This window comes from Cricetulus griseus (assembly GCF_003668045.3).
Source record: "Cricetulus griseus strain 17A/GY chromosome 1 unlocalized genomic scaffold, alternate assembly CriGri-PICRH-1.0 chr1_0, whole genome shotgun sequence".
In the NCBI taxonomy this organism is placed as follows: domain Eukaryota; kingdom Metazoa; phylum Chordata; class Mammalia; order Rodentia; family Cricetidae; genus Cricetulus; species Cricetulus griseus.
The window spans coordinates 59,695,562-59,709,445 of record NW_023276806.1 but is presented as its reverse complement, the minus strand read 5'-3'; the positions used below and the strand labels follow the sequence as shown (position 1 = coordinate 59,709,445).

Genomic DNA, 13,884 nt, shown 5'->3' with positions numbered 1-13,884 from the left:
ATGCTGGGACTAAAGGTGTGCGCCACCACAGCCTAGCTAGGAAGGGATCTTTTAAGGGGAAGTCTTACTCCAAATGCCTTGATCATCGTTAGGGCCTGGAGCATAGCTCAGCCATTAGATACTATTAACCAGATTTCTGCAATTCAGAATTTGCCACTTAAAACTTTGGGTATAGTAGCCATTTTCTCTGAAGCAAAAGTCTTCTGTTGATTGGTTTGGAATCCTGAGTGCACTTGTCTCCTGTAGTTCTGTGACGTATCTCCTGGTACAGCCTTTAATTAACAACTTCAGAGGACCCTGGGACAGTCACACTGAAGAGAGCATAATAAGGAAAAGAACAGGATAAAGGTGGTTAAAACACTGACTAGACACTATGAAGGTTGCTGAGATAAGTCCCTTGGTTATGGAGCATAGATTGCCACTGTTTTCTAGGCAAAAACTGGCTGACAGAGGCTGTTACACATTTGGGAGGATGTTTTCCCATTTTATTTAATAGACACGTTTCTGCTCATTTTTTAAATTTTAAGAATTGTTTTTATTTTGCATATGTGAGCACATGAATCACCATGCATGTGTGAAGATAAGAGGATAACTTGTGGGAGTCGATTTACTTTTCCTACCATTTGGGTTCCAGGAATTAAACTCAGGTCATCAGGCTTGGTGTCAAGCTTCTTTATTCTCTAAGCCACCTCACTGGGCCAACTCTGCTGAGTCTTATAGTTTGTTGCACTAAAATTGGGCCTACTATATGATTCCTGTTAGGTCTGTTGGAGTTAGCCCCATTTGTTTCAATGTCTATTGCCATATCTGTTTCCATTTTGAATAGAATTCATACTTTTTATCTGCCTTCCACCCTCCCTGGTATGTGTGTGTGTGGAGGGGAGAACACCTTTTATTAATGCATTTCTTGATTTGTTAGGAACAGATTGTTTGGCTTTGTTCTTGTTTTGTTTTGTTTTTGTTTTTGAGGTAGACTTTGTAGCCCAGGTTAGCCTTGACCTTCCATGCTTCTTGCTCTCCAGTGCTGGGGTTATAGACCTGCACCATATGCCTGGAACTTGGTTATTTTCCTGCCTTCCTTTTGCTTGTTACTTTACAGTGCACTTCTTCCTCCAACAGATACGGGTTTAGAATGTCCAGTTTGTAAAGAAGATTACACAGTTGAAGAGAAAGTCCGGCAGTTACCTTGCAACCACTTCTTTCACAGCAGCTGCATTGTGCCATGGTTAGAACTGGTGAGTACAGTGGGCTCTGACCTGTGACCAGGCAGCTGGCAAGTTACCTTTTAGCTGGGATGAGGCTGGTTCAGAAGATGTAGATGGAGGTCAGAGGGCCAAACAAATCAGATTTTAGCCTTCCTGGCTGGCTCCTGGTGTCATCATCTATGTTGCTTTGTTCAATTATTATCCCTCTGCAGTGCTTCTACCCAGAGGATAGTGTGCTCTAGCACACAGGCCTCAGTGGCATGCCAGCAGGTCTTGTAAATAAATTGTTTCTGAAACACATTTAACAGACTGTGGCTGTTCCTGTGCTAGCTGGACAGGGTTGGTATAGCCTGCAAGGCCTAGAAACTTATTCTCTGTCCCCTTAAAGATTTAGTTTTTAATTAAATTATGTATATACATGTGTGGAAGTGGGTATGTACACATGAATACAGATGCTCTCGGTGGCTAGAAGAGGTATCAGAGTTCCTGGAGATTGGGTTACAAACACATGGTAATACATGGGTGCTGGGAACTGAACTCGGTTCTCTGCAAGGGTAGTGCATGCTTTTGACCACTGAGCATTTCTCCCTCCCCTCTCTGTCCCTTTACAGAAAAGGTTTGCTTAGCCTCATCTAGACTCCATGGGGGAAATGACTTGATAGTTACCTTTCTCTCATAATTCAGGGCACTGATAACAGTTTGTTTTGTTGGCTGTTATGTGTTGCTTTTAGTAGCTTCTTGGCTTAGAATGCTGTCTATTGCTTAAAATTCAGTTCTGGAGATATCCTGGTATGGTATCTTTTTCATTGTAAACTCATTGTTTTATTAATAGTTTTGGTGGTACTAGAGATTGAACCTAGGACCTCGTGAATGCTAGGCAGGCTCCCTTAAATCACTACTGGGGGTGAAGTGGCATGTGGATACATAGGCTGTGTATGTATGGGGGGCCAGAGGTCAACCTTAGATGCTGTTCCTTAAGAAGTATTCACTTTGACTGTTGAAATAGTGTCTCTGATTGGTTGACTTGGAACTTGACAGATCAGGCTGGCCACAAACCCCAGGGGTCTGTGTTTCTGCCTCCCCAGCAATGGGATTACAAACATCACTGGCATTTTATATGGGTTACATGTAACCCATTACATGGGTTCTGTATTTGTTTGTGGGCATTTTACTAACTGAGCCATCTCCTCAACTTGATTTTGGGGTTTCTGAAGTATTTGGTATTCCTAGCTTCTCAGGTTGTGCTGTTTACGTGGACTGATACATCATTTTGTTTCAGCATGACACATGCCCAGTATGTAGGAAGAGCTTAAATGGTGAGGACTCTACTCGGCAAACCCAGAGCTCCGAGACCTCTGCAAGCAACAGATTTAGCAATGACAGCCAGCTACATGACCGATGGACTTTCTGAAACAAAGACCACACCTGAACCAGGGCTGCCTGTATTAGTCTTCTTATCATAGCTGTAAATTGTTTAAAAACTAAACAAACAAACAAAATCGTAGATGGATTTAGGAATCATGTAAGAAACCCCAACCCATGATATTAATGCAATGAGTGTATTTCTCTAAATTTAAGGTTAGGACTTACAGATGGGATTGTATCCTCAACCAAATGCCTCCTGTTCCTGAATTCAGAGTAATACCTTTCTAAGTGTGAAATTTAATTATGTCCGTTTGCTCCTGCCTAGTAGTAGAACAGTTCCTTAAAGTCTAGCTAGGGTTCTGCTGTCATATTGTCTTATAATGGATGTCTCTACCTCTCCTCCAGTCTCTATCCCACCAGTAATGGACATTGCAGCAAATACAGAAGAGCCAGAGCCCTAAAGTCTTGTTATATAAAGTCTTTTTTGTCTTAATTGTACAAGAGTACCTACTCTTGGCCACATTAGCAAGGTAAGAATAATTCAGGGGTCTGAGACTCTAATACTGTTTTGTCTTTATCTTCAGAGAGCAAATTAAGGAAAATTACAGTGGGAAGGAAAAGTGGCCTGTCATCTTCACTTTGATTTTCTTATTTTAATTCTGGAAGTACAGTTTCCCTAAAAATCAACATGGCATGTCTTAGTCTTGGGTTGGAAAAAAATCTGATTTTGGTTCCTTTTTGGCATTAAGTTGGGCAGCATATAAACACAGAACAGATGTTGGAAGTCTTTTTACTACTGAGATGTTTTTAAGGACCCTCAACTCATTCTTTACTGTCTTTCATACTAGGGACCTTACAATAATTTCCCTCATAAAAATAGGATTTTATTTTATCAGTGCTTCTATACCAGTTCACATTCTTGGTAATTCATTGTTATTTAGGAATTGAAATTTTATGTTGTCTGTTTTAGTTTGTAAAGCCCATTTTTCATGTGTGAAACTTCCTGTTCCGTTCAGTTGTAGCTATACTTGGAATCAATCTGATCAATGTAATCATGCCCAAAACAGCTTAGTCTGGGAAAGGTAGACCTCGCTTTATGTTCTAACAATTACCATACACATGCTCTGTACGTGTTTAAAGATGAATAAATGGAGATTGTTCAGAATGTTGTTGAACTTCGGTGTCTCAGAAGGACATAATGGAGACATCTGTCAGCTGCTGGTGTACCAGAGCCAGCACTGAAGGTATGCAGGCAGTCCTATTAGAAGCATGACATCAGCATTTCATAGTTCATGACAATCAGAACAAGATCATTACAGTTTGGTGTGTCTCTTTCTTGGCTACGAGTCCTTCTCCAGTTTTTGATGACTTACACCTTGGTTTTGGGGAGAGTGTGTGGGTTAAAGATGTCTTTGTATTTTGTTAGGGGATGAAGAAACTGGGAAGGGAAAAGAAAAAAGTGAGAGAGTGGCCTGCTGAACTAATAGCCTGCTCCTAAAGGTTGTGGTCAGAGTATGGTTCAAAAACCAGTTCTGGTGGCATGGATCCCGTAATCCCAGCTATTTGGAAGGCTGAAGCAGGAGGTTCACAATTTAAAGGTTTGTCTGTGCTACATAGTGAGTTCAAAGCTAGCCTAGACCACTTAGGGAGAGTCTGTCTAAAAAAAAAATAAAAAGAGGCTAGGATATTGATTACTGTAGAATACTTGCTTGATATGTATAAGGATCTAGGGCCAATCTCCAGTGTTTCCAAAATGTGTGCTTCATGTGTACACACACACACACACACACACACACACACACACACAATTTAAATAGCTTAGAGGAAATGAAAAATATTTTCTTATATCCACTCATGTTATGCCTTCATAGTGGGTGTGTTGTGGAATATTAGTTTAAGACATGTTATATTCATTTATGCTGTGGAATCTTTGTTTAATGATGCAAAGATAGTGGGGGCATTCAGTTCCAGCTTGATGTGCTGTCAGGGTCCAGGTTAGGGGCTTATTAAGTAAGCTGGTAAGGCTTGACTAACAAAGGTCTGAGGGTAAAAGGAAACAAGCTGGTTCAAATGCACATTCCTTTTATGGCTCTTTATTCTTCAAAGAAGCACCTCCCGCCCAAGGCTTCCAGTTTATATACCCAGTTTAGATACAATTAGCAATTTTTTCCCTGACAAAAGCAAAGATACCAGACATGTATATCTTTCAGAATCAGGAAGGCAGATAAAATCTTGAGAAAAGTGGGCACCTCATGTCTGGGGCGGGGAGGACCGGATAGGATGGACATGACTTGTGAAGTGTCCAGGCAAAACTCTATCGGTCGGGGAAGGGATAAATGGAGTAAGGGGCTTATTATCGATAAGATGGGAGAAAAGTATTAGTGCATAAAACTACATTTATGTGGTTTGTTAAACTAGAAGTCTATAATTGATAAATGTAAAACAAGGAAGAAATACTAGAAATTTACAATTAATAAATGTAAAACAGGAAGAAACACTGTATGCCTTGTGTTTTGCTTTCCCTTTCTAAGTATCGGGAAACACGCATCATGGTAGCCATGGAGACTTGCTTAAGAAGCTGTGGAAAGAAAATGGGCTCTTAATCTGTATTAGCATTTTCGACAATTGCTAGTGGATTCTCCCAACACTAGATCAAAGGGCTGCAGCTTGCAGCCAAGCAGCAGACCAAGCTGTGAGGCATTAGTTCTTTCTGCTGACTCCCAGGTGAGAAGGGATTCCTTCCTTTGGGGCTGGTTAAGTGATCCATACTTTTTCCTGAATCTTGTTTTGTTTTGTTTTGTTTTGTTTTTTGTTTTTTGAGACAGGGTTTCTCTGTGTAGCTTTGGAGCCTATCCTGGAGACCAGGCTCTGAAGACCAGGCTGGCCTTGAACTCACAGAGATCTGCCTGTCTCTGCTTCCCGAGTGCTGGGATTAAAGGCGTGAGCCACCAACGCCCGGCTTTTTCTTTTCTTTTCTTTTTTTTCTTTCTTTTTTTTTTCTTTTTCCTGAATCTTAGGAGTAAAAGCACCATTTCCTAGATTAAGATTTTATATCAGTAGGATTAAGGTGTATTGATAGCTTGTTAAGGTAGAGCAAGGACCAGTAGGCTGCACTTTCCTGAGTTGACTGTTAGAGGAATCTGTGCCTCCCAGACCTGCTTGTCAGTGGGGGCAGACAGGTCTATCTCCTACTCAGTGCCTGTCTTTTGAGGCTCTGAATGTGGTCTATTTGCAAGGCTCCTCTCCTTGTTGAGTGTCCTGCCATAAGAGATAATTGTAGGGAGCTAGCTTCTAAATTGCATAGATTTGATTTGATTATGAGAACAAAAGGTTTGCTTGACTATATGAATACTTTCACACCAGGGCCCCACCGTGTGGGGGAAGGTTATCCAGTTTACCAGTACAACAGGGAGTTGTGCCCAATAATTGATTAATGCACTGCTGGGGTCTTCGGACGAATCCTACTATGTAAAAGGGAGAGCACTATGGTTCACAAGGGTTTAACAGGGATGACAGTAACCATTCAAAGGGCAGGTATCCCCAAGGCTTTCCAAGTGGGGGTTTTTCTCCAAAGGAATTCTGATGGGTTAGCCTGGTGAGTTTGTCGACTGAAATCTCACTGTATTATCTTGTGGACCACAGCAGAAAGACATGCTACATTTGTTTGATTAAATAAAATTAACCTAGGGTCAGGGGGTTGAGTCAGCAACTAGCTGACAGGAAGTGGTAGGGAGGAACCATATGTATCGAGGGTTCTTAAGTAGGGGCTGAGCAGATGTCTGGGGGGAGACACAAGATAGGAGAGGAGGTTAGTTACTTGCAATACAGTCTCTGAGCGAGCAGAATTTCACCTCAAACTTTGAACCTTGAGTTCTATAGAGGAATAGAGATCTAAATAGTTTCCTCTAGCTACCTTGATAGAGCTAGTGCATGAGGGAACAGAATTCCCAACTGACTGGTGGCTGAACTGGTAACTGCAGAGTTTCGATTGCCTATTAGGACAGCAGTTGCTTAAGGGGCAGCAACTGAATTTAATGAAAAACAACATGGATGTTTCTTCAGGGGGCATGATCTGTTTATTATGGGCAGGCCATAAAATATAGCCTGAAAATACACAGTGACTTTGGATTGGGAGGAGGAAACAATCCTGTTATGAATGCTCACTAACCTGGAGGAAGCTGTATTGAGTTGGAGCACATTGCAGAGTCAAACATTATCAGTTGTCTCAGGAAGATTATAGTAGCTCAGAAGTGTTCATCTGCTCACTCTTGTCCAGAGGTGTTGAGACAGGCTGCTGTGTTTCCAGTTACAACCGAGGAGCTAGAACTAGAAATTAATTTTATATAATATGGAAACAAAATGTTGGCAGGGGTCTGCCTCTTTGATGCATAGTATAGCACATAGACGACATTACTTTAATTTTTTGTGGTCTCTCAGAGAGGACATAGGGCATTTTGCTGTTTCCCAGACGTGTCCTACTCAACTTTTAGTGTTCCTATAGTGGTAGGCACCTCAGACTTCTGGGTAGTTTATGCTGAGGAATTAGGATTCTTCAGACAAAAAGAATCAACTGGGTGGTTCAGGAAGCAATGTAGCATAAGAAATTGGCTTGTGCAATGATGATGGCTCAGCAGTCCCGAGATCTTCAGTGTGAAATCCAGTGAGTGCGGCTCTAGTTAAGTCTGAAGGCCTGAACACCAGAAAAGCCAGCACTCTGCAGCTTAGACTGAAAGCCTGATAGTGCGCCTGACTGAGGGAGCTGATGAGTTTCCAGCCCCACAGGTAGGGAAGGCAGATCTCCCAGCTTAGACATTTGGACAGGAGTTAATGCACCCCTTGAAAGGTTCAGGCATTATGCTGGCCTGCCCCTGTTACCTGGTGGAACAGGCAGTACCCTGGTCAGCCCAAGGTTCCATGGGAACTAAGTCTGCACGCAGATACAGAGGACCCCTTTAAAAGATAGGTCCCTGCCCATTTACGCTCTCTGTTTCTGCTCTGTTTCCTCTCTCTGTTTCCCCACTCTGTTTCCTCTCAGCTTCCTTTCTACTCTCTCTCTCACCTATGTGTTCTCTCTATGGCGACCGGCCATGGCGGTCAGCCATTTAACCCTGTTCCTCTTCTTAGTCTCCCTACTCTGCCGGGCCTTATAATAAACTTATAGTCTTATGTCTTATGTCTCATGTCTCAGCATTTCTCCCTTTCTTCTTTTTAAACAAAAGAATAACACCCCTAACTTGAGAGAGACCATCTTTTTGTTTGATTCAGGTCCTCAATTCTTTGGGCTTCACAATAATTTGCTGCTTTTCAGCCAACTGAATCAAATGTTAATTTTATTCAAAAACACATAACTCTAAGAAAAGGGTTTGACTGAGTATCTGGGTTCCTGCAACCTAGTCAGATTGCCACTTAGACTTGACCATCACAAGGAGGCAACATAGAAATGATACATGGAGTGATTTTCATGCCACATAAGCAAAACTCAGTTTCTGATAAATAAATGTCTACATTGGCTTGGAGACTAGTGGGATGACCTATAGTATCTTGACATAGTTTAATTTGGAAGTAAGAGATGCCTCCCATTCCAGGAGAGAAGGGAAGGAACATCTTATATTCTTTGATCTAACACCAGAATGTGAGCTGGGATTAAAAGCTTATTGTCATGATGCTTTACCCTTAAATGTGGAACAGTTTAGATATGGTGCCCACTTCAGAGGACTAATAAGTATCTTAGTTTCGCTTCTGTTGCTGTGATAAACACCCCACAAAAGCAATTTAGGGGAGGAATGATTTGTTTGGCTTGTATACCAGCTTATAGTCATTGTGGGGAAGTCAAGGCAAGGGCTTGAAGCAGCTAGTCTGTGGAGGACCGAATATCTCGGTTATGGAATATTTTGGGTCCCAGTCTCTGGCTGCTGTAAACAACGGTGGCGCCAGGAAGCTCGGGTCACCATTGTATTGTTAATTGCCACTAGGCTACTACTGTTTACCATAGCCTCAGGGTAATATGCCTCTTATTTGCATCTGTATGTGTCTAAGCATCTGGATTGGCCCTCACCTGGGCGAGGAGCTAGAGGTGTGTGAACAGGGGTTAAGAGGCTAGTGGGCCAAAGCTGCGAGGGAACAAAGAGAGAAATGGTTGCCTCTTGATATTAGCAGGATGGTTAAGAAACACCAGAAAAGATGGCTAATAAAGAAATGACTCTAGTTCCACAACATGGAACTGAGAGCTCTCTGAAGATGACAAGATGCCTGTGTTTGGTCTTTATCGCCGTTGGGTTGCTCGGAGCTTCCAGGTCCACACACCCCCACACAGGTAGAACCTCATGGACTAAGGCTGAGACACGCTGGGTCAAGACACTAGTTGCATCCTTAGTTGAGCTGAGAGAGAATACAAGCATGCATGCCTGCTTGCCCAGTTCCCTCCACCCCCAATTCACTCTTACAGTTTAGTGTTCAGTCGGTGAAATGCACCATTCATCTTCAGGGTAGGTCTTCCCTCCTCAACCAAGAAATTAAAAAAAAAAAAAATCCTTATAGGAATGTCCACATGCCAACCTAATCTAGGCAATTTCTCATTGAAGTTCTTTTTTCTGGTGATTCTTGGCTGTGAAAAATTGGCAATTCAGAGTGATGCATCATGAGACTTTTATGTTACTATTAAATGCCTTTCGTTTGAATTCTATGCAGAGCTCAGTAGATTTTTCTTATCCCGATTTTGCCTGTCATGTATAGATAGAAATACATATTCCTCTTTATTTGTATAGATACAGATGTTTTTATCTGCTGATTTGAAACAGTTATTTGTACATTCAGTGCATGATAGACTTGAAAGATGTAAGACTAGAGTCTAGAGGTTTGCTGCCCTTGCAGAGACTAATTGCCCTACATGTTTTTATATTGATTAGTGTCTTAGTGCCTTCTCTATTGCCTTGACAAAACACTATGACCAAGGCAACCTATAAAAAAAAGCATTTAATTTGGGGCTCATGGTTCCAGAGAGTTAGAGTCCATCGAGGTGGGGATCATGGCAGCAAGCTGCAGTGGACCTGGGGCACTAGCTGAGAGCTTATGGCCTTATCCAAAAGCAGGAGGCAGAGGGCTAACTGGGAATACCTGGGCTTTTGAAACCTCAAAGTCCACTCCCAATGACTTACATTCAACAAAGCCATATTTCTTAATCCTTCCTGAAAGTTCCATCAACTGAGGACTAAGAATTCAAGTTTATGAGCCTATGGGGGCCGTTCTCTTTCAAACCCCTTACTTAGTTTAGCCAAATGGAATTAGGGAGGGGTTATGGAGTGCTGAGAAATGGGCACTTAGCCTTATTTCCCGAGTCTTAAAGTGTCAGGGCCGAGGGACTGCAAGGAAAGCAAAGGGATGACATGGTATTTAAAATTAATTTTCCCCAGAGTTCCTATTTCCAATCCTTTGAAATGCTGAGAACCCAGAAGACTCCAGGATGACATGCCTCTGTTGCTGTTTGTAACATTTTGACCCTTTCCTTCCAATAATGGTTTAATTTATCAGAAAAGGTAATTCCTAGGCTGGAGAGATAGCTTAGGGGTTTAAGACTTCATGTGCTTTGGCCCCTGTGCAAGGATGACACACAAATTTGTGAAGCATTCCATATTTTTAAGGGACACGCGCGTACACACACACACACACACACACACACACCACACACACACACACACACACACACACACACACACCACCACCACCACCACCACCACCACCACCACCACCACCAGCAGAAACAACAGCAACAACAAAATAACAGGAATCAACAATCACTGGTTATTGATACTGCTGAATATCAATGAACTTAATTACCCAGTAAAAAGACAGAGTAGGGGCTGGAGAGATGGCTCAGTGATTAACAGCACTGCCTGCTCTTCTAGAGGTCCTGAGTTCAATTCCCAGCAACCACATGGTGACTCACAACCATCCCTTATGAGATCTGGTGCCCTCTTATGGTGTGCAGATATACATGGAAGCAGAAGAATGTTGTTTACATAATAAATAAATTCTAAAAAAAAAAAAAAAAAAGACAGAGTAGCCTGATGGTAGTAGGGGCTACACAGGGAAACCCTGTCTCAAAAGACAAAAAACACAAAAAAGACACAGACTATTGGGATGGGAAAACAGGATCCATCCTTCTGCTATATCCAAGAAACATACCACAACATCAAGGATAGATGTTACCTCAGGGTAAAGGGTTAGAAAAAGATAGTCTAAGCACATGGACCCAAGAAGCAAGCTGGTATAGCCAATTTAATATCTAACAAAATAGACTTCAAACCAAAACTAATTAAAAGAGAAAAGGACATTACCTAAGCATCAAAGGAAAAAATCCACCAAGATGACATTCCAATCCCCCCCTTTTTTTTTGAGACAGTTTTTTTTTTTTTTTCTGTATAACAACTACAAATTCTTGGAAACAGAACAACTCTCCTGAATGAAAAAATGGGTCAAGACAGAAATAAGGGAATTAAAGACTTTTTAGAATTCAATGAAAATGAATATGAAGCACACCCAAGCTTATGGAACTCAATGAAAGTGGTGCTGAGGAAAGATCATAGCACTAACTGCCTACTTTAAAAAATGGGTGAGATCTCTCACTAGCAACTTAGCAGCATGCCTGAAAGCTCTGGAACAAAAAGAAGTAATTACATGCAACAGTAGTCGATGGCAAGAAATAATCAAATTAAGGATTAAAGTCAATAAAATAGAAACAAAATTACAAAGAATCAATGAAGCAAAGAGCTGGTTCTTTGAGAAAATCAACAAGATAGACAAACCTTATCCAAACTAACTAAAAGACACACAGAAAATATTTAAATTGACAAAATCAGAAATGAGAATGGGGACATGCCGACAGACACCAAGGAAATACAGAGAATCATAAGGAGATTTTAAAAACGAATACTCTACAAAATTGAAAAATCTAAAACAAGTGGATAATTTTCTTGATGAGTACCACTTACCAAAGTTAAATCAAGAACAGATAAAAAATTTAAATAGATTTATAACCCCCAATGAAATAGATATAAGCATTATCGCCCCCCCCAAAAAAAGCTCAGGCCAGATAGTTTTTTTTTTTCTAAGATTTTATTTATTTATTACGTATACAGTCTTCTGCCTGCATGCCAGCAGAAGGCACTAGATCTCATTCAAGGTGGCTATGAGCCACCATGTGGTTGCTGGGAATTGAACTCGGGACCTCTGGAAGAACAGTCAGTGCTCTTAACCGCTGAGCCATCCCTCCAGCCCCAGATAGTTTTAATACAGAATTCTACTATATTTTCAAAGAAGAGTTAATGCCAATACTCCTCAAATTATTCTACAAAGTGCAAACAGAAGGAACGTTGACATTTCATTTTATGAGGCCACAGTTACACTTTTACCCAAACCACATAAAGACTCAACAAAGATTACAGACCAATTTCTCTTATGAACATAGGTACAAAAATACTCAACAAAATACTTGCAAACCAAATCCAAGAATGCTTAAAAAAAAATCCACCATGATCAAGTAGGCTTCCTCCCAGAGATGCAGGGATGGTTCAACATGTATAAATCAACAAATGTAATTCACCATATAAACAAAGTGAAAGAAAAAACTCCACATAATCATCTCATTAGATACAGAAAAAAGCTTTGATAAAACCCAACATTCTTTCATGATAAAAGTTCTGGAGAGATTAGGGATAGTAGGGCTGTGCCTAAACATAATAAAGGCAATTTCCAGCAAGTCTATAGCCAACATCAAATTAAATGGGGAGAAACTTAAAACAATATCACTAAAAATGAGGGAGAAGACAAGGTTGCCCACTCTCTCCATATTGATTCAATATGGTACTCGAAGTTTTAGCTACAGAATGTAAGACAACTAAATGAAATCAAGGGGATATAAATTAGAAAAGGAGAAGTCAAAGTATTTTTATTTGCAGATGATATGATAGTACACATAAGTGACCTTAAAATTTTCACCAGGGAACTCCTACAGCTGATAAACACTTTCAACAGAATAGCTGGACACAAGATTAATTAAAAAATAAGTAAATAAAATAAAAAATCAGTAGCCATCCTATATACAAATGTCAAATGTACTGAGAAAGAAATCACAATAGCCTCAATAATATATCTACCCAAGCAAGTGAAGGATTTGTGTGATAAAAACTTCAAGTCTTTGAAGAAAGAAATTGACGATATTGGAAGGTGGAAAGATCTCTCATGTTCATAGATTGGTAGGATTAACATAGTAAAAATGGATATCCTACCTAAAGCAATCTACAGATTCAATGCAATCCCCATCAAATTTCCAACCCAATTTTTTATACACTTTGATAGGACAGTTCTCAACTTCATATGAAAAAACAAAATCCCAGAATACCTAAAACAATCCTGAGTAATAAAGAACTGCTGGATGTCTCATAATTCCCTACTTCAAGTTATGCTACAGAGTTACAGTAATAAAAACAGCAAGATATTGGCATAAAAGTAGACACATTGATCAGTGGAATTGAAGACCTAGACGTTAAATCCACACATCTATGGACACCTGATTTTGATAAAGAAGCTGGAATACACATTGGAAGAAAGACAGCATCTTCAACAAATGGTACTAGTTAAGCTGGATGTCTGCATGTAGAAAAAATGCAAATAGATCCATACATACCACCCTGCACAAAACTCAAGTCCAAGTGGATCAAAGACCTCAACATAAAACCAGATACACTGAAGAGAAAGTGGGAATTGCCTTGTACTCAATTGCACAGGAGATGATTTTCTGAACAGAACACCGATAGCACAAACACTAAGATAAATAATGATACATGGAACCTCACCAAACTTGTAAGCTTCTGTAAGGCAAAAGACACCGTTAATTGGACAAAGCAGAAGCCTACAGAATTGGAAAAGACTTTTTTTTTTAACCAACTCCACATTCAATAGAGGACTAATATCCAAAATACATAAAGAACTTAAGGATGTAAAAAAACAATTAAGTCAATTTAAATATGGGGTACAGATCTAAACAGGGAAATTTCAGTAGAGGAAACTCAAATGGCTGAGAAACACTTAAAGCAATGTTTATTATCTTTAGCCATCAGGGAAATGCAAATAAAAACTACTTTGGGATTCTATCTTACACCCATCAGAGTGGCTAAGATCAATAACACAGTGACAGCTCATGCTGGGAAGGATGTGGAACAAAGGGACACTCTTCCATTGCTGGTAGGAGTGCAATCTTGTACAGCCACTTTGGAAATCAATATGGCAGTTCCTTAGAATAGGTTGGGAATTGATCTAC

The 13,884-nt window shown here is 40.4% G+C and overlaps 1 protein-coding gene across 1 annotated transcript in view; it reads left to right on the top strand.

The window, feature by feature from the left end:
* Window positions 1-3,735, top strand: part of Rnf115 (ring finger protein 115) — a 65,855-nt gene extending 62,120 nt beyond the window's left edge. The window contains exons 8-9 of the mRNA XM_027393724.2: window positions 1,120-1,235; window positions 2,485-3,735. Of these exons, the coding sequence (XP_027249525.1) occupies window positions 1,120-1,235; window positions 2,485-2,616 (248 nt within the window). The 3' untranslated portion in view covers window positions 2,617-3,735. The remainder of the gene's footprint in view (window positions 1-1,119; window positions 1,236-2,484) is intronic.
* The last annotated feature ends 10,149 nt before the right edge of the window (window positions 3,736-13,884 follow it).